Here is a 22334-nt window from a genome sequence, read left to right as displayed (position 1 = left end):
ACATGAGAGATTTTATTTGAAAGAATAGGAAGCAGCTGATGAATAAGCAGAGGAAGACAAAAACAAGACATTTGATATAAGTTCAGTCTGGGAAAATGGTGAAATGCCAACATGTTTTTAAATGCTGCTGTGGAAAGCAGCGAGGCGAGGGACCGTGAGAGCGGGCCGGTAGAGTATTAATGAGCGCCAGCTGCGCACCACACCGGTCTCGTCTCACGGCGGAGTGATGGAAGCATAAAAGGAGGAGTGACCACGGTGCAAGACAAGAGAGGAGGACAGGGCCTGGACTTTACGTTGAGTTTTGTTTGTTTTATTATGTGTGTGTGGGCAGACGTCTGTGAGGGGCTGCCCACGTTACTTTTGTTTAGTTTATTATTTGATTAAAGTCTTTGTTGAACGTTCGCCGGTTCCCGCCTCCTTCCTTCCCATATTTATGAACTTTATTACAGCTGCTATTTTGTGTAAATTTAGCATCATTGCAACATAAGTTTTAAACACTTTCCCCTCTGTCATGGTTCCAGATTTCCCTCTTGCACTGGGCGGAGGGGGCTCCCTGAGAATGGCCTTGCTAACAGCAATCCCATCTGGCTGAGCTCCAGCTCTCCTTTTTCTACAGGCTGTGGGAAAAAGTTTCCGGCACTGCAGAGCTCTGTAATCATTTCACCAGGACTGAAAACCCAGAGCTCTTGCTGACCTTTTCCGTGTCCAGCGTTTCAAACTTGACAAGACAATGGTACCAAACCAGACAAACACACCAATGGCCAAAAAGACCATTCACAGGAAAACTTAAGGGACACAAAATCTGCACCCTATTGCGCTACATGTGGAGAGATTCCCCGCAAACCCTGCAGAGTGAAAAGAGCTGCCAAACTCCAACCTATCCCACTCTCTCTGGGTCTAATCAGTATGCTTTGATATATGATGGGGTCATGTTTTATGGGGACATTCCCTAGACAATGATTGTAATACTGTACAAACATTATATTATCTCCTCTAACCCCTCATCATTCTATAAGGCGTTTTCCTCATGGGGACCAAAACATTTTCATTTTGTTTATGGTTTACCTGTAACACACACACACACACACACACACACACACACACACACACACACACACACACACACACACACACACACACACACACACACACACACACACACACACACACACACACGTGCGTGTAGTAGGTTATGTCATTTTGAGTATTGCTGTAAAAATTCTCAATTCTAAGACGATTTGAAATGTTATGTTATGCTGATGACAATAATCTGATAATTTGTAATAATTAAAAAAAAAACATTTTCTGTTTTAGATGTTTGATGCCTACTGAATATTCAGCTTCAAGTATCCCAGTAGTGTCTGTGCATTAGAGATGTGTATTTCTAGACATGAACACATGCAGCAAAAGAAGCCAAGTAAAACCAAGATATGATCTCACACACACACACACACACACACACACACACACACACACACACACACACACACACACACACACACACACACACACACACACACACACACACACGGGCATAAAAAACAACAAAGCCCAAATCAGGACTGTGAACTGCAGAGGCGATTGCCTTGCCAACACACCCAAAGAACTAACAGAAATAGAAGGGAAATTCAGTGAGAGACAGAGAGAGATAGGTAAAATCAGAGAGAAACAACAGGAAAAAGTAAAAATAACAACACACATATTAAAAAGAGAGAGGAGTTGCCCAAAGACATAGGGAGAAGCACTACAAATGTGCTCCTTCCGCTGGGAACAAGATAAAGAGGACAGGAAAGAGACAATAATAGTAAAAGATGAGGGAGGTTAGCGATTGAGAGAGCAGAATTGGGATTACAGTACAGCCACTTCACATATCCATCAATAAACCTGTCAATGTCTATTCATTTTGTCTCCATTCATGCTCTAATGATCTCATCATACAGATCTATATTCATTCTCTCTGTCCATCAGACCCTGTCTTCTCTCAATCCACAATGCACAGTGCTAATGTAGTGTGTGGACTCTGAACTTCATGACTTAAACAGTTTATAGCTTTTCAAGACAATAACAGGCACTGTTAGAGAAGCACACGACCCTTCAATACATTATTTTGCTCTCTGGGGTGCAGGGGTAGGGTGTAGAAATATATGACACACTTATTGTGGTGGATTGACATGTACATGTAGTGAGAAGAACACAAAGGGCACAGTGCAGACAAAGCAGAGGTAGATCAAAAGCTCCCTGATTGACATATTCAGTTCGTGGATGGCACAGACGAGGAGGAGACATAAACACAAGACGGAGAGAGAGAGAGAGAGAGAGAGAGAGAGAGAGAGAGAGAGAGAGAGAGAGAGAGAGAGAGAGAGAGAGAGAGAGAGAGAGAGAGAGAGAGAGAGAGAGAATGCCAATGTAGGGTTAATCAAATGTGTGATGATTGCACCAGCTGAGCCAGCAGTAGAGCCTGTAGAGATAGATCACGCCTGAATGCTGATTCTTAATAGCAGGGATTATGCTCAGTCCGGCCTGGGCTCATCCACTGATCACCCTTTAACACTCATGCCCCACGTACACACAGATATAATCATATACATTCTGAACATAACCCATCACGGTCATCTGTCATTATCAGTGGACTCATACAGTGTAGAAGCTTTTAAAATTGGTTGTTAGGCAGTTTGATCCTGTAAGTTCCATGGCAACATTACAAGGCATACACACAAACTCCACTGGCACAAACAAATGAGATTTTTTAATGTGAAACGTTGCTGTGGAATACACACTTACAGTGCTCTGAAGACTAAAAAGGAAACAGCACCTCCTCAAAGAAAATAATTAAAAACACAACAAATAAAACAGAACAAAGTGTACAAAGCACAACGTGAAATTCTTCCAACTGGAGGTAGCGTCTCTTTTGCTTCCTTAGAACTCATTGTATTGTATTCTCAAGGCGTATTCACAACATAACATAATAAAATTCAGCCTGATTTTAGCATGCTAAAGTGCAATGAACTCTTTTATTTCAAAAGATCAATGGAATCTCCTTATGATCTGACCCATATAACTGTTTTAAATGTAAGTTTTATCTGCACTGTCTTCTCACATTGGTTAAAGTTAAAGAGATAGTTCATCCAAAAATGAACATTCTGTCATCAATTACTCAACCACATGACATTTCAAACTTGTGGGAAACATAAAAGAAGATATTTTGAGATATAGAGGTTGGACAACGAAACTAAAACACCTGGTTTTTAACCTCAACAATTTATTAGTATGGTGTAAGGCTTCCTTCTGCGGCCAATACTGCATCAATTTGTCTTGTAAATGACAGATACAAGTCCTGCACAGGGGCCAGAGGGGATTTTAAAGCCTTCCTCTTCCAGAACAGTGGCTAAGTAGCTATGTGATGCTAGTGGAGGAAAATGTTTTCTGACTTGCTCTTCCAAAATACTCCAAAGTGACTCCAAATATTTAGATCTAGTGGCTGTGTAGGCCATGAGAAATAATGAATTCCACTTTCATCAAACCATTCTGTCAAATCTTGCTGTGTGTATTGGTGCATTATCATCCTGATGCGATGATATTGCAGCCCAAACCATCACTGATCCCCCCTAAGCCTCTTTGGGGTTTCACCAGAACGAACGAAGGGGTATGATGAATTTCTGCATACACGACTGCCATGCTGCTAGAATGTGTCTACAAAAACATTAATGTACCAGCCGGCTTGGATCGGCACGAAATGGAGTGGTTAACAAACAAAGAGAAAAGTTTGGAAAAGCGCATTCATCAGTCTTCTATGTTCTGTATCATTCAGTATCATCTCTGGAAGGAAACTCGAAGGCTCATAATTTTTCGAACTGAAACCAAATGCTGTTTTATTAAGTCAAAATACAGCGCAAAACAACTTTAGGAGTGAGTCATTTGTTAAACGTGCTCACGTGATTTCTGTTAGATATAGCCTATGCACTTCACTGCTGTTCATACTGGTTAAAGGCCCACTGAAGTGCCTTGAAACGTGCAGCATTAGTCAATGTGTTGATGTAATTTCCCCTGAAATTTCCATCTTGTGCAATCAAACCGCTGCAAATGATCCAGAATGCTGTGGCACGCCTTGTATTCAATGAGCCCAAAACGGCTCATGTCACACCTCTATTCATCTCTCTGGATTGGCTACCACTCGCGGCCCGGATCAAATTAAAAGCTCTGACTCTTTCTTATGGATCTTCCACAAGCTCAGCACCTGCATACTTCAACTCACTCCTACGAGTCTACACCCCCACCAGAAGCCTTCGCTCAGCAAATGAGCGAAGGCTTGTGGTACCATCACAGAGAGGCATGAAATCCCTCTCCAGGACTTTTTCTTTCATTGTTCCTGGTTGGTGGAACGATCTTCCGTCTTCCATACGCGCAACAGAATCACTCGCTTCATTCAAAAGACAGGTAAAAACTCTCTTCCATGAGCACTTAATCTTACATGAAAATAAAAAAATCTCCCGTCTATTTTTTCTTCCCTTCTCTGGTTTTTGCTACTCTGAGTAGTGTACAAATCTTGGTATTTGGGGCATTTTTTCCGTTTCTTTGCCTCTTCTTGACGGATCGCTTCCTGTACTCCTGAGTTGTAAGTCGCTCTGGATAAAAGCGTCGGCTAAATGCATAAATGTAAATGTGAATGAAATAGCTCCAGGTGTTAGCAGCTCCTCCCCTTTTTTAAAACAGCCAATGTCTAGATTCTTTCTGTTTAGTAAAGCCACAGTTTCATCCTAATCTCTTAACTATTTATCATCATAATCCCCTCCACATCGCTGTGAAATACAGCATTCTCTGCAGAATTTAAATGTTTTGTTGTCTGTGCCAACTGATCCAACTGACGCATATGATCTGCTCTGCGCTCTCGTGTCTCTAGTCTAGACCTTATGTGTGTGTGTGTGTGTGTGTGTGTGTGTGTGTGTGTGTGTGTGTGTGTGTGTGTGTGTGCGTGTGCGCGTGTGTGTGTGTGTGTGTGTGTGTGTGTGTGTGTGTGTGTGTGTGTGTGTGTGTGCTATTTGTGTGAATGGCAGAAGTGCGCATGAAACTAACATGAAACCAGACTTCATTCGCCTCAAATGAAAGCAGATTTATACTGTCAGAATCGTTTCCTATCGCATGTATAGTGCGCTATGTGCCATTCACCATGTTGGAAATAGTAAATGTGTGAACAGCTGACCGATTTCAGTCGCAGCTTCAGCGTCTATTTATAGTGTAGGGGCGGGATGCTTCAGATTCTAGAGAGCATTTGATTGGACAGAAGATGTAATGGGAAGATGAAGATGCTCCATCTCTTCCATCTCAGATAGGGGTGCCTGAATTTAGCATCAGGCAGATATAGGGATCTATTTATCACCTTTTTATTTAAAACATTTTAATTTTCTTTTAATTTTTACACATGGTATTCTTATTTCTTATGCATATGTTATCGCTATTTTAATTAATTTCTATGTAAAGCACTTTGAATTGCCATTGTGTGTGAAATGTGTAATACAAATAAACTTGCCTTGCCTTGCCTTGCCTTGCCTTGCCTTGCCTTGCCTTGCCTTGCCAAGTCTGCGATGATCAAAATCTGTGATTCATTTTAACGGAAGTTAGAGGCTGTACGTTTTGAATGCTCCTAAATGCAAATTTTGTCAGTGTTTAAGAACAGGTTAACCTTAAGGCTAACATAGTCATACTAAAAGCTAAAAAAATTCAACTTCACATGAACGTGCAAAACAAAGGGGTAAGGGAAAGGGACTGGCTAAGGGGTAGAAATGGGATTGGGCATAGGTCTTTCAAGAAAATGCTTTTCATCTGAAGCCCATCTCATCTTAACTCTCTTAAAAGCTGAGAGTGTCTCTCGAGTGGGAAACTAGGCCATCTCCACCTCTCTGAGTCAGCCATTTGTTTTTAAGAAAGTGCAACAAAAACAACATTATTGTCTTTAATTAAGCTGCGTTCACAATGCTCATCTATTTGCTATTTGCTTCTCTTCCTCCCTCTGCATCTCTCTCTCTCTCTCTCTCTCTCTCTCTCTCTCTCTCTCTCTCTCTCTCTCTCTCTCTCTCTCTCTCTCTCTCTCTCTCTCTCTCTCTCTCTCTCTCTTTAGCCGCTCTGTGAGGACACTTCCTTGTGTCACAGGCTCTCTTTGTCCCTGCAGCCAGCAGCATGTACGTGGGAAGCGGCAGAAACCTCACTCCGCTGCCAAGGCAAGTCTCCCGTCTTCTTAATGAGAGCGGTGGGTATGTGCGTGTGAGCGCATGGGAGTATGTGCAAGACTGTTCTGTTCTGTTACTAATGACAAGAGACACATCCTCTTTGCAGCTCGCCCACACTGTAAGTCCCAATTCAGATTCATTTCAAGTCTTCCCCTACAGCTTCAAGGTTCGAGCTTGTATCCTCTGCTGAACCCTTGCATTCATTCAACGCTGTAAAAACACTGAAACAACTTGTGACAACAAGCAGCTCTGCTTGTAGTCTACCATGTTACTCTTTGCCACTCTGCAAACACTGTAAATGACTGCAACATTTTTCCCAGTTTCTTAGCAACACTATAAGCAACAGGGGCAACTCTGTCTCTGTTGCTAGGCAACAATGCAGCGATCGCCCTCCCCTTGCAATGAGCTGGCTGGCATTGGGGTGCAGAGTCTACCTGTGTGTCTTGTGCCACTGCACCTCATCCAGTGTTTAACATCAGCTTGAGGGAAAACAGCCGATATCCTGTAGTAAATGCCAAGAGCACCAAGAAACACACACACTCATGCAAGGATTAGTCTATTATTACAAAGGTGTGGTTATATAGAGCTGTCAGAGCCAATCAGAAAATAGAAATCAAAGAGAAGCAGAAGATGATACAGTTACATAAGGGATTCACACTGGGCTTTCCAATTCAGACCACTTAGATTGCAATAATAAATTCTTTGCGGGTTTGGGAAAAAAGCCATTCCATCCAAAATCAGTCTATGTATAAAAATGAGTGTCTTTCAATACGTTTTTTACATCTCTGTCAGCTTCTGAACTGCTTTATGAATCCTCTCATGGGCAAGGAGCTGGAGGGTCTACACAGGATGCTATCTTAATTAGGACTATAAATCAAACCACTGTTAATATTTAATTGCCATTAAGGCATAATCGAGCCTCAGAATATCCATATTGTACATGCTGTTTAAGAGCATGTTCATGTATGGATGCAAAAGCACTGTCACGCCTGGAACTAAAAAAGCACAGGAGAGCTGGATCCAAATGCAGATTCTTTATTAAAATAACAACCAAAGAACACAGGAATATAGGAACCAAACTGAGCACATGTTAGTGTAAGGAAACCCAACAATTAATACAGAAAAAACACTAATATACACACGGGTAATTAAACAGGGGGACAGGAAACAGGAATAAAACTACAAACTAAAAGACTACAAGACAAAACCACACTGTAAGGGTTGATGTTACATGACACCATTTTCAACTGAAAACAGTAAACTTGTTATACATATTGGCCATTTGTTTACACAACAACAGCGTTTTGGGAGCCTGAAATAACACGTTTTTGAAAACGGGTTTCATAGTGCAAGTTTTCGTCAACAAAAACATGAATTTGTGAAAACGGAGACGTCACGCACAAGCATATGTAACATGTTCGCCCATGTGTATGATGTGTGGTTACGGGATGTTTCTTGACAAAGTGACATCACCATCTACTGACCTGGCGTGCACAATATCCTACATCCCTTTTAATAATTTTCGCAGACAAAGTTGTCATCTGTTTAAGTACATCATTGCCATGTAAACCTAGCCTGGATGCCAGCCGAACTCAGCCTCGCCCACAACATTTGAGGATGGGCAGTTCGGTCTGGACTCGATCCATAGAGGAGTGATTATGTCCGAACAGAAACTGCTTTAGACGATGATGGACAGATGATAAACAGAAACGTAATCATGCACGTCATCAAAGGCGCTTGGATTATATTTGTTCAAATCCTAAACGGAGAGCTTGTTTGTATATGCATTCAACTTCACTATTTCTCTCTGAAATGATGATCATGTTGGTAAGTAACTGTGTATCCTTCAATTATTTTCTTTTTTTACAACACCGGCAAAGATCGTTTATAGAGCTGCCAAGTTGCCGAGCTGTGTAAGTTCTCGGGGGGTTTCTCCGGGAAAAAATGGTATTTGGGGGGTAAAATGTGTGTTATTTTGGCAAGGTTGCATGCTAAAATTCACATTCATGCGTCTATATATCACATAACAGTCACTTTAACCCGCGGACATAGAAAACAACGCGCAGACCCTGAGTTCTGTTGACATTTGACAACTAACTTAATACAAGCATTGCTCTAATTGGTTGTAGGTCTATCAAATTTATGTCTTTCCTGGTTCAGTTGAATCACCCCCCATAAACACAGCCCAATGGAGCAGTATCAGACTCATATTCTGACTAGAATTGAGTATGACCACGTCAGGCTAATGTAAACCAGTGGTTCTCACGCCGTTTTGGAATCTTCTCTGACACCTGGCAAAACCTGTGATTGGTTGTTCCTGAATTAATCAGTCATTTTGAATGCACATGAGCAAATGATTCAATGACTCAGTCATAAAGAAAAGTCACTTGTCGCCACCTGCTGGTGTAACAATGTAACTTGGAAAAGGCCATGTTTACCCATGCACTGACAAAAGCACTATTCGCATGAGGTTAGTATTACCTGGTGACTTCTAGTCATTTGTAATATTTGCGGAGGTTGTCTGTGATCTTAATCCCATGCGAATTAGCCATGTCTTAAAAGTAAAAATTCCCCTGCAAATTACCTACCTTATTTTGCAGTGATAATATTAGTCCCGTACGAAATGGCAGCTCTGTGCTTTGGCCAGGATTTGGCAGGGATGCAGTAAAAAACGCTGAGCGCTCAGTGCGTGAGCGTGAAATACTCGCTCAGCGCCTCGGTGCGCTCCTCCAGGCGTTCTAAAAATGTGGCGCTCTCATTGAAAACAATTGAAAACGCCAGCCAGCAGCGTGAAAAAACGCTTTAGTGGACACACGGCCTAAAAGTATGTACCTTTTAAGGTACTAATATGAACCATTTTGGGGTGATGTACCTTTTCACTTTTGTACCTTAGAGTACTGCCCATGGGCGTAGGTTTAGGGGGGGACGCTAGGTACTAGTCCCAATCAACATTTTAAGATGGCAAAATTGTCCCCACCAATATTTTAGCAAACTCCTTCCTGCTGCTATATATGGTCCCGTATTTACAAGCAAAATGACGCGTCCCGCCGTATCAAACCGGGAAGCAATGCACAAGCTTGGGTTTTAGCGGCTTTGCTGCTGCCATAGCGACGGAGTCTCGAGAACATGCGCTGTAAACTTGCGCGGTTTTTAAAAAAACATGTCGAGCTCGCGTCCACCGTTTAAATGCAAGAGGATTTCCAGATATAGGGCTGAATAGAAAAAAAGGTATCAGTGGGGGTCTGTCCAGTAACTTACGATGAACCTAAGACAAACTGCAACCTTTGCAGAGAAGCATTTCGGTGTCTCAGACTGTCTGACTGAAAGCAGCAGTGATGACGTACACATCCGTGCTTCTAGGTAGGCCATTTAATGGATAATATATTAATATAATATTCCATACATTATCAAAGCTTGGCAGACTTATTTTTCTAGACATTAGACCGGTTAATTAATAGATTATAGCCTAATTAATGTTATTAATTTTTATCATTTAGCTATAGGCTATATTAATAATAAATAATCCTGTCATATAAAGTTTGATTAAAAAAATATTTAGATAAAAATGGGACAAATAATTGCATAATAATATAGTCATAATAGTAAATTATTAAAGAAAATTTAATTTAATTTTTGAATTTCAGAACATTTTTGTCAGTAAAGTGCTGGTTCGAAATAACTGCTTAAAGAGACAGTGCACCAAAAAAGTAAAAATCTGACAATTTCCTCACCCTCAAGTTGTTCCAAACCTGTATGCATTTCTATTATGTTGAACTCCTACCATGGAAGGAAATGGTGCCCCCAAAGCAGCCTGGTTACAAAATTTCTTCAAAATATCTTCTTTTGTGTTCAGCAGAACAAAGAAACTCATACAGGTTTGGAACATCATGATGGAGAGTAAATGATGGCATAATTTGTTATTTTTGGGTGAGCCATCCCTTTAAAATGCACCAATATAGGCTACTAAAGAGTTATTTAGAAATAAATAAAATAATCAAATGTAAAATACTATTAAATGTGTTCTGTTGCAAGCTTGCATAGGCCTACTTGATTCCATGTTTATTGTTGAGCTGTTGTCATTGTTTAATTGTCACTCTTATCACTACTATCACTCTTTAAATGCCAAGTTCATAAATGATTTTCAAAAACTGATTCAAAACTGATTTGGAAAAAAAAACTTACACACAAAATAACTTATTTTCAATATAAAAAGTGATTGGGCATGATTATGTAGCATTATGGCTTTACAATCAAAAAATGTGGTTATAATGGAAGTCAATGGGGCAAAAACAGCCACAAACAGTAAATGAGGGAGAAACAAAAACTGATCCTGTACAAAAACTAACAATGCATCAAATCTAAAGTTGTTACTAATCTTTGAGATGCTCAATAATGTGATAAGAGGTAAAAAAAAAATATCCAGTCCACAATCATTTTTTATATTGAAAATAAGTAATTTTGTGTGCATGTTGTGTTTTTTTCCAAATCAGTTTTGAAAATCATTTATGAACTTGGCAAGTAAAGAGTATTTTGTTTTATTATTATTATGGTACTGGATTGGGCCGAAAAGCCTCATAAATTAATAATCGTATTAATTCCTATACTATGGTGCATTTCCATACTCAGTAATAAATAATAGACTATATAATCTGGGCAAACCTGGTGGGATGTCCCCACCAAAGCTGAGACCAAACCTACGCCCTTGGTACTGCCCCAGTGACAGCACTGTACCTTTTTTTCTGAGAGGGTTCTATCTTGGTGGTCTTTATTACAGTGCGTACAAAGGTGGAACATGCAACATGGAAATCTTTGCTTATGGTTTTTTTGTTGAGGAGCTAATTTCAAGCATCCTGTCTTTAGTTAATAGTGTTTCTTGATTATAAGGTTTTAACGATAATGGGAGGGTGTAGGAGTGCTGAGCTGTACAAGTCTCTCAGTGAGAACAGGTGTTCCCAAGAGGAAGTCATGAGTGTGTGTGTGTGTGTGCGTGTGCATGTGTGTGTGTGTATTTGGGGAGGTATACGGGGAAAGCTGAGTCAGGCTCACCACGCTGGCGGGAGGTCCTGCACCATCAAACCGCCCTGTAGAATTAAAGAGCAGCAGTAATTTTCCTGTAATAAGAGAGTGTTGATGGAGAGCACAAAGCCAGTGATGATTTGAAAGAAGAGATTCTATCTTCTTGGCTTTTTTAATACTTTTTTTTCTGGCAGCCATTGCTTTTAAACATATATCACAAGGCTGTGCTGTGTGTTGTGTATTTTCCCTTTTTTTCTAATCACACAAAACCTCTTGTGTCCTTAAGCTGACATCATATTAATAAACAGAGCCTGCATTTTCTAAAATATTCAAAAAACTCTGTCTTTTTAGTTAATGCATTCTTTTAATGAGAGAAGAATAAACAGCTCTAAAAGGAGATGCCATAATAGTGTCCGGCTGTACTGTACTGAAACGGGATCATTCAAGGTCATCGGCTGTCAAACTCTTGGCTATGGGGAGATAGTATGGCAGACACAGATGGACTTCACTTGATCCTTCAGTCATTTAAATGCAGCCTCAGATTGTGACAAAGGAATGTAAAGCACTTAAGAGTTACGACAATTATAAAAGTAGTTACTTGGAGATCGGACAGCAGTGAATTATGGTAAATTAAAAACTGTACATTTATCATTCAGAATTACAGCTGCTCCCTTTCATTTAGTTTACATGCACACGTTTGACGTTCATAAAGCTGAACAGATAGGAGAACTGAAGAATGCTAATTCAGCTTAAATGGCGAAAGATAACGGATGCAAGAGTGGACATAGTGCATTTACATTGATAATATAAAAATGTCATAAAAATAGCACTATGTTCATATTTCATGATTGTAATTTTTTTTTTTGTAACATTATAAGTCCTGCCATCACTTTTGATCAATTTAATGCATCCTTGTGTCGTAAAAGTATTTTTTCCGTAATTCCTTCAAAAATTATTTTAAACAATCTTACGGACCTCTACCTTTTGAACAGCAGTGTACATTTTAAACTGTTTCTAAAGGCCAGTATAAGTTCTTTAATGCTGTATTATGTTATGCTAATATACTAATAATTAATAAATACATCCTGAATGTATCACCAAATGGATGATACTTCCGTTATTCATCTGGTGAAGATTAATATGGAGTCTTTAGAAATGCAAAACTATAATGTAATGCAATCTAGGCAATTACATTTTAGTTTCGCAAGTAATTCCATTGGAGTTTTACTTATTGATCAATCATTTTTTTGGAGTAACATCCCCAAGACTGTTCGTATGTTCAACACAACTAGCCCTACTTTGCCGTTTTGTTCTTGTGTTTCATTATGTATTATTTATGCTACATATTTGTGTACCACTTTAAGCAGAATTTACTATCTCTTGTTGATATTACAATGCGTGCCTTGAAAATCTACACTGGACCCTATCAGAAATAGACGTGTTAAGGCGACTGAGAATGTTCCTCTCAGACTGTTTGGCTGGTGTTTGCTTACATGGCTGTGTGAATGGTAACACCCTGCTGCCTACACCAGTCTACTTAAAACATCTGGGGAAACACTAACCCCCATTACACACACAAACACACTCAGACACACAAACTGATCCTCCAAATAGCTTGCCGGTTGCTGAGCTGGCAGACTTTTTTTTCTCTTCTTCATGTTCTTTTTGACTATGAAGGGGCAGCCATTTTGCCCCCTGGTGTATGAATCAGATTTATGATGTTCATTATGGTTGCTACTATCCTGCTCATGCAGGCAGGGCAGTAAAACACCCCTATGAAGCGCCGGACGAGCTTTCTGCACCGCGCACACATCTGCAGACGCCTTTTTTTTTTACGAGCTCCCGTGCCAGGCTTCCAGGACAGACTGTGATCTATCAACATTTATTCCCACTACAGCCAAGAACAGAGTGGGAAAGAGAGTCTCTGTGTGAGAGAATAAGCTCGAGGAGAAAGGGAGAGTGAGAGGCCGAGAGGAAGATCGAGAGGACAAGCCAAAGCACTTTTTGTTTTGAGTCTGGCTCATGAATTAGGGTTTTCACACACACAGCCAGACTCCCTCCACTGAATCCATCCATACAGAACATGATTATTATCTAGGCCTCCCGATGCTGTGTTCTTTCCCCCTGCCACTTATTGTACACATGTGAAAAAGCCAAAAAACTTGGCTAAAGCCCTGATTTTCCTTAAAGGAAACAGTGTGAGACCATAATCTCAAAGGGTTAATTCACCCCCCAAAAAATCATCATTTGATTTGATTGATTGTCTTTAGTTGTTTTATTTGTATATATATATTATGACATGAGGGTGAGTAAATGATGATTTTTTTTTTTTCAGGGTAAACTGTAATTCCTTTACGTAATTATATTGCCAAAATGAGAACACAAAAAAAGTGCTGGAGATGAAGAGAGTTAGCTAGACTCAATCTCAGCAGGAGAAGAGGAGGAGGATGAGCTGAAGGAAGAAGAACAGTAAAGAAAGTAAATGAAAAGCAGATTATAGGCAGTTATTGGCAGGAAGCATCAGTTTCCTCCCTCACTAGCGGCAGACCCCCATTGAGAGGATGAAGGCCTGGAGTGTGTTTGTGTGTGTGTGTGTGGTTGTGTTTGCTTCCGTTTCGTTGCGGTTCACTGCCATACCCTCCTTATTGCTTCGTGGCAGTCTGTGGTGTTGTGATAGAGAGGGGGTGAAAGTTGCCCCAAACATAAACCTTACCAGCTAAACATGAATATGCAACCCATGCTCATTGGGAAAAGGTGCTTGTGGAAACATTTCTGGCTTTGTACACGTTCCTTTGCGTGTGTGTATGTATGTGTGTGTGTGTGTGTGTCTCTCTCTCTCTCTCTCTCTCTCTCTCTCTCTCTCTCTCTCTCTCTCTCTCTCTCTCTCTCTCTCTCTCTCTCTCTCTCTCTCTCTCTCTCTCTCTCTCTCTCTCTCTCTCTCTCTCTCTCTCTCTCTCTCTCTCTCTCTCTCTCTCTCTCTCTCTCTCTCTCCAGGGCCCGTCTGTGAGGTGTGTCGGAACTTGGTGGCCATTCTCCCTTTGGCATTTAACAAATTTACATCTGTCAGGTCACATGATCACTGAGCAGTATGTGAACCCTCCTTCCCGTTAGATAGACAAGAGCTCAACCATCAGGTTACCTGATCTAGCATATTTCTATATACTGCACATCATCCTAATCCAATTTTAATGGCTGATGAAATATAAATTGGTGTTCATTCTGAAATGTAAATCTGTGAAAGCTGTTGTTATCCTTTCAACTACAATCATTCTCAGTCTATTCTAAGCCGAAGGCTGGATGTGGGCTGATGTATGTCTTAATCACAACAGAGGAAATTTCACTCACAAGCTTGAATATTTATTCACTAAAACAGTGTTTAAAAAGAAATGAGTCTTATACAGAAGCATGTGACCTACTCCCTCTGGAATAAAAGGAACAAAAGATGTCACTGGGGCGATACCTTTTCGAAAGGTACATCTTTGTATATAAAGAGTGCATATTGGTACCTTAAAGGTACATATTAGTACCCAAAGTGTAGTTATTAGTACTTAAAAGGAACAAACGTGTACTCTTTGAAAAGGTACCGCCCCAGTGACAGCTTTTGCACCTTTTTTTCTAAGAGTGTACATCCAGGACACTTGCTATGTGCTACATACAGTAACTATACTGTAATATATATATATATATATTATACAATCTATAATTTACTGGCTTCTTCTCATTCTGGTAAAAGCAGTGAGTTACTCAACAGTTAACATGAGAATTGGGATAAAATTATATATTTATTGAAGTTTATGCCTTAAATAAGACCATAACCCTTATCACGAGTGGTAAGCTCTTTGGGTGCATAGACTACATATGAAAGCGATATATATCGTTATTTGAGAAGTTAATATTATTGGAAAATATTGCACTGATTGAGAATATGGATTCTGGAGTGTATGAGTATAATTCACATTGAGAGAATACGAAAGCTTGAGAAAAATTCACATTTTTGAACACTGTATGAGACAAAAAGACATTTATCTGTCCAAATTGATGTGTGTGTGTATATATATATATATATATATATATATATATATATATATATATATATATATATATATATATATATATATATATATATATATATATATATATATATATGCTCACTTTTTTTTTCCTCTGACTATTTAATGCTCCTTTCATTTCTTTTTCTCACTCACTCATTTTCCTTTTGCTTTTTGCACCCCAACAGCTTCCATCTGAAGTTCATGTCACAAGTGGGATTGGATGTGATCCTTGTTGCCTTTTTAAGGCATACAGCAATGCTCCCAGCTCCGTCAGCTCATTAAAAACACAACATGCCCGCACGCACCCATAATAACGCAGATCATCATCCTCCTTCAAACACAGTCTTTACCTCGGGCAAGCCACAAGACAAGATGAAATGAAAAAAATCCCCCAACCAAGAGAAAAAAAGCCCAAAACAGTAATATAATCATAATGAGGCTGGTGGTTTATTTCCAAACAACTTTTTTTCATCAGTTGATTCCCCTTGAAGATCTTGACTCTGTCAAATCATTACTAAAGCACCACGCTGTAAATAACCCAAAACACCCAGCACGCCTCTCTACAGCTATGAGCCACGTCTTTGTTCCCTCTCATTCATTCATTATTGTCATGGATTTATAACATCCGTTTGTTTTTACCAAACTGTTTCAAAACTCACCAGAGATAAAGATGAATAATGGAATTATGTTTAATTATTTGCTGATAAAGTTAGGTCAGCTTTTGTCTTATATGTACAAAAATACGAACATTAACACAAATATATCCTCACACACTTTGTTAGCCAAATGAGAGCATTAAATCTAGAGGGTCTGGCTCTGTACCTTCTATAATCCTTTGTTTTGGACAATCTGTGTCTACAGTATCGCTTTCTCCAGTAGTGTTTTCTGCTATGCATAACCCTCATAATGGGATAGACATACTGCATGTTGGACAGAAAGCACGCGCACACACGCTCTCACACATCCCTAATCATGCCTACCTCTTGTGTTGGTTGCCATGTCCGCCACCTTCTGAAAGGCATCCAAAAAGGCCACTGCCGCTAACACGGTGGTTCTAAAAAGCACAAAACCAATGGGATAAATCAATGTCTTTTCTCAGCATTCAATAAAACCTTCCTCACATGACAGGTGCGGATGTGAGCCGGAGACTGAACTTACCGGAGTTGAGAGTGCAGCTTAGTGGCCTTGGCACTGAAGTCTTCCCAGACAGGATATGAACACTGCAAAAGGACAAAGACACAAGGCGAGTTATGAGTGTGTACTTTGTGTAAATATGTGTTCAATGTACAAGGCAGTAAATGTGTCATCATTTTTTAAGTTCAGTGCATTATACACGAACGCTCAAAACTTTGGGGTCAGTAAGATTTTTTTGCATGTTTTTTTTTAAAAAGAAATCTATTATGCTCACCAAGGCTGCTGTTATTTATGTCAGACAGTAATATTATGAAAGATATATATTAATTTTACTCCACTTCAGTTTCACAAGATTCTTCTGAAATCATTCTAATAAATATGTTGATTTGCTGCTCAAGAAACATTTATTGTTGTGCTGCTTTATATTTTTGTGGAAACGGTGATACATTTTTTTCAGGATTCTCTGACGAATAAAAAGAAAAGCATTTCTTTTAAATAAAACATCTATATATGTTTTATATATATATATATATATATATATATATATATATATATATATATATATATATATATATATATATATATATATATATATATATATATATATATATATATATATATACCGGTATATATGTATATATATATATATATATATATATATATATATATATATATATATATATATATATATATATATATACCGGTATATATGTATATATATATATATATATATATATATATATATATATATATATATATATATATATATATATATATATATATATATATATATATATATATATATATATATATATATATATATATATATATATATATATATAAAATTTGATGTATTTAATGGAGTCTGTATAGTAATTGCAGCAGGATGTTAGATATAGATAAAGCACTGTAGTCATGCAGGCCTTCACAGATATAATGTGTGTGTATCTATATGGATATGATAATTTGCGAGGATGTGGTTTGTCCTGGGGCAGGAACAGGAGTGTCGCCTGATGATAAGGGGACGAGCCATGTACATCTCTGCCTAGTTGCCACGGAAACACAGCAGACAAAGTATTCTGTGTGAAGTCTGCTTTACAACAGGCCATGGGCTAAATGCAATATCACAGTAACCGAGCAGAAACTAACAAGCATGACGACTAGTACACACAATCTTGTGACTGTCATCCTGAATTGTAATGGTGTTTTTCTTGAAATCACTTCAGCAATGATCTTGCTTCAAATACTGTCAAAATACTAGAACAGTGATTTATTTTGAAACACTCTCCCAAATATTGAGTCAATTTTTATTCTAACTGAATTAATTTTTTTATTTTTCTTATATGAAATTTCTTTCTTGAACTGTTCAGTTTGGGACTGAAATTATTTTCAGTTTAGCAAGATATTTTACAAAATGTAATAACAAAACAAAACAACATTTAGCTGAAAGAACAGGTAGAAATAGTTCTTCAAAAAACTATTGCAGGTTACTTTTAACAATGACTTCTTTGAAGTATCGTGTAAACAGGAGTGTAAAATATAGGCATGTGAAAATGCATTAGCATTTCATTATGTATATATATATATATATATATATATATATATATATATATATATATATATATATATATATATATATATATATATATATATATATATATATATATATATATATATATATATATATATATATATATATATATATATATAATCTCATATCTTTTTTTCCCCATTGAGAACATGGAGGTTATATTGTAATCAGCTCTCAAAATATTACAAAAAGTCATGAAGTGTCACCTTGTTATTTTAATGTTAAAGGCATAGTTCACCCAAAAATGAACATCTGATGTTTATCTTACCCCCAGGGCATCCAAGATATAGGTGACTTTGTTTCTTCAGTAGAACACAAATGAAGATTTAACTTCATTTCATGTTTAACTCTAACCATTGCAGTCTATCAGTCGTATAATGCATGTGAATGGTGGCAAAATCTATCACCATTAGTACAAAAAAAAAAACATGCTAATCCAATTTAAACCCTGCGGCTTGTGACGACACAATGTTGTCTTAAGACAAGAACCGATTGGTTTGTGTGAGAAACCAAACAGTATTTATATATTTGTTTACCTCTAATACACTACTAGGTCCAACAGTCTACAGTGAGGTTAGTGTACACGATATGGCGAAGAGAATCACAGAGTATAGTGTCACCACCTCACTTACCGGAAGTGATTGTGCGCTGTTGGACATTGTGGCATATTAGAGGTAAAAAAATTATATAAATACTGTTTGGTTTCTCGCTCAAACCGATCATTTTGTCTCTTAAAGGGTTAGTTCACCCAAAAATGAAATTGATGTCATTAATGACTAACCCTAATGTTGTTCCACACCCGTAAGACCTCCGTTCATCTTCAGAACACAGTTTATTACAATATATTTTATATTTAGTCCGAGAGCTTTTCTGTTCCTCCAAAGAAAGTGTACTATGTACACTATACTGTCCATGTCCAGAAATGTAATAAAAGCATCATCATAGTAGTCCATAAGTGAGATCAGTTAGATTCTTAGCGGATTGATTCAGAATTTGGATCACCAATGTCACGTGATTTCAGCAGTTTGGCAGTTTGACACGCGAATCATGAATCAATACGCTGATTCATAACCATTCGAATCTTTGTTTGCAGATTGAAAACAAACACGGAAAAGAAGACAATGCTGAGTAAAGTTGTAGTTTTTGTTATTTTTGGACCAAAATGTATTTTCGATGCTTCAAGAGATTCTAATTAACCAACTGATGTCTCATATGGACTACTTTGATGATGTTTTTATTCCCTTTCTGGACATGGACAGTATAGTGTGCATACAGTTTCATTGGAGTAACAGAAAAGCTCTCAGACTAAATATAATATATAATAATAAATATAAAATATCTTAAACTGTGTTCTGAACTGAGGTCTTACGGTGTGGAACGACATTAGGGTGAGTCAGTAATGACATAATTTCCATTTTTGGGTGAACTAACCATTTAAAACATCAATGTGCCAAGCTGCAGGGTTTAATATGAAATTGTATGCACATGTTTTCTTTGTTTTACTCTCATAGTTCTCTTACTCTTATGTCTTACCATTCATATGCATTATACGACAATCTTACGTTAAAAATCTTCATTTGTGTTTTCTTTGTTTTACTCTCATAGTTCTCTTACTCTTATGTCTTACCATTCATATGCATTATACGACAATCTTACGTTAAAAATCTTCATTTGTGTTCTACTGAAGAAACAATGTCACCTACATCTTGGATGCCCTGAGGGTAAGCAGATAAACATAACATTTTCATATTTGGGTGAACTATCCCTTTAAGTATGTTTTTGAGATATTAAACCCAGGAATCTTTTGTTATCAATCAGCATGACTCAACATTCTAAAGTTAGATTGTGATCTCACAATCATTGTTTCATCTCCACTTCCAGCATTTTTAACAGTATCTCCATGAATAAGCTCCTTGCCACAGCTGTCTTTGTTAGCATCTTTAAGAGCGCTGAGCTCAGTTGGGCTTTGAGCAGGGCAGGTTCAGACCGCTGTGTGTCAAGGGGTGAAATTAGCCGCACTTCAGAGCATAGCTGGAGGTCAAGATTGTGCTCAGCAACTGAAAGAAGACCCCTCCCCTTCCTCATACACCCACACATTTCCCAAATAGCCCCTGTGCCATGTCTCACCTTGCCCCACAGTCAAAAAAAGCAAGAATGATTTTGAGATAAAGAGAAAAGAGACTGACACATGGGGACTGGAGCAAAATAGCCTAGAGCACTGTTCGGATTTGTTTTATACATGACATCTGGCTTACTATTCTTAATTTAGGACCATTTCATATACTGAATCGGGCAGAATCCGGATATCTAATTTTTACTATGGTTTTATTATGGTATTAATTAACCATGAGGTTATGGATGACCCAATAAAATAAATCATTCAGTCTCTTTCTCTTTTTTTTTTTAAATCATCAGTCTCTTTTTATGAATTTAATTTAATTTAATTTACTTTGTGTGCCCCTATTATGATTTTTCGATGTTAAATTTGATCTGGTATGTTATGTACACATTTTGTGAATGTAAAAGGTGTGCAAAGTTTCAAATATCAATGTGCCCAATAAATTGAGTTATTATTGTCTCCCAAAAAAAAAAAAGAACTGATTCTGAACTGACTGAATTGAGTCATCAGTAATTCCAGACTTCCTGCAAAGACCTGGTTTGTAACAAAATTGCATAATGCCAGTCGATGTTCTTTATTGGCTGCAAAGCAAATCCACTTTGCTTGCACTTCCAAAGGATGAGGAACTGATACGGTAAAACCAACACCATAGTTACTGTTTATATCATTGTGTATAGAGTTGCTGAGGAGCCTCTGGAGCTGAAATTCAGATATGGTAATGGCCATTTCAGTTCTGACACACTGTAAGCGGTTAGCTTTAGTTTAGGTAGGCTGCCTTGAAGGTAAAAATAAATGAGGAGTAGAATATGTAGAGTTAATCCTTAAACGCATACCTTGAGTCCCATTTACTAGCCTCCTCCTTCTTCATTTTTTTAAGTTAGACATCAACCTTCTTAATATTCCTCAATCAATTAATTATAAACAATATAACAAGAACAAAATAATACCATTGAAGAATTCAGATGCTAAAGCTTCTAAGTCCGTCTGATGGCTTTCTTCAAAATTAGCATTTTTGTCAGGTACCTATGTATAGGTTTCTACCTAAGTATCGGTACTTCTGAATGGGCTGAGCATGGGATTTAGTGGGTTTGAAGTGAAAGTATTTGATGAACGTATACTGTATGTAGAGAGCATTCATTCAGTATTGTTATCTCACTTTTGACCCAGGTGGCTTTTCGAGGTTTTTGCATTGTCTTCAATTATAAAAGAATGCACATTTTCCAATCATTTTTTGGAAAAATCGTATAGGGTCACTGATGACCCAAAGTGTTTAACAGTCCATGTATTTTTGCACAACAATATTTGAATCTTTGATGACCTTTATTCCACAAGGAAGCTATGTCTGATACACAATGATGCACTGACGTTTCGCTCATTGTTACCGCAGGCAGAAAACAAAAGACTAGGAAGTATCATCAGCAAGGCTCTCATTTACTGCTGAGCAAGAACTGAACGCAATTAAATATTAGTGTCACTGAGTGTCACTTGAGTGTGGATCTTGTGAAGAAGCTGTCAGTGATCAAAATATTGATTTTGAAGATACTGTATGTTACAGATGAAAATTATGAGCCAAATACTGAATGTAATGGGAAATAAGCTCTGACGAGGACAGTGATGATGGTATAAAACGTCTGCTCAAACAGAACCCTTCCAAATATGCTCTATTTTATTATTCTGTAATCGTTACACTAATAAAAGAAGTTTTATATTACCGTGACCGTTCGAGATCCATCCGTGTTAGATTTAGATCTGGCTCGCTATAAAGGACTCGGTTATGTAATAATGATTGGTGAAACATTCATGCAATTGCTAATAAATAATATTCAACAGTAGCAGATTACTACTGAATAGACAACTATTCAGACAAGCTAAATAGCCCAAAAAAACGTATTATAGGTTTAAATTTGTGTTTAAGAAGGGGGTTAAAATAAAATGTCAAATATGTCAAACAAGAGAAAGAAAGAAAGAAAGAAAGAAAGAAAGAAAGAAAGAAAGAAAGAAAGAAAGAAAGAAAGAAAGAAAGAAAGAAAGAAAGAAAGAAAGAAAGAAAGAAAGAAAGAAAGAAAGAAAGAAAGAAAGAAAGAAAGAACGGTACAGCAGAGGACAGTGGATGAGTGCAGAAGGGCCTAGTCACTGGTGACACTACAAAAGCTGCTGATACGCTGACGATGATTGTGAGCGTCTCTCCTTTGATCCAGCAT

At 38.0% G+C, this 22334-nt stretch overlaps 1 protein-coding gene across 2 annotated transcripts in view; it reads right to left on the bottom strand.

Annotated features, from left to right (window-relative positions):
- mtss1lb (MTSS I-BAR domain containing 2b) overlaps positions 1–22334 on the bottom strand; it is a 78724-nt gene that overhangs the window by 37909 nt on the left and 18481 nt on the right. For both annotated transcript variants that reach the window (XM_067437532.1, XM_067437524.1), the window contains exons 2-3: positions 16448–16509; positions 16270–16343 (exon numbers count right to left, since the gene is read on the bottom strand). In XM_067437532.1, coding sequence (XP_067293633.1) covers positions 16270–16343; positions 16448–16509 — 136 coding nt within the window. The remainder of the gene's footprint in view (positions 1–16269; positions 16344–16447; positions 16510–22334) is intronic.

Source organism: Pseudorasbora parva, chromosome 1, assembly GCF_024679245.1.
Source record: "Pseudorasbora parva isolate DD20220531a chromosome 1, ASM2467924v1, whole genome shotgun sequence".
Lineage (NCBI taxonomy): Eukaryota > Metazoa > Chordata > Actinopteri > Cypriniformes > Gobionidae > Pseudorasbora > Pseudorasbora parva.
This window is presented reverse-complemented; position numbering and strand designations above follow the sequence as displayed.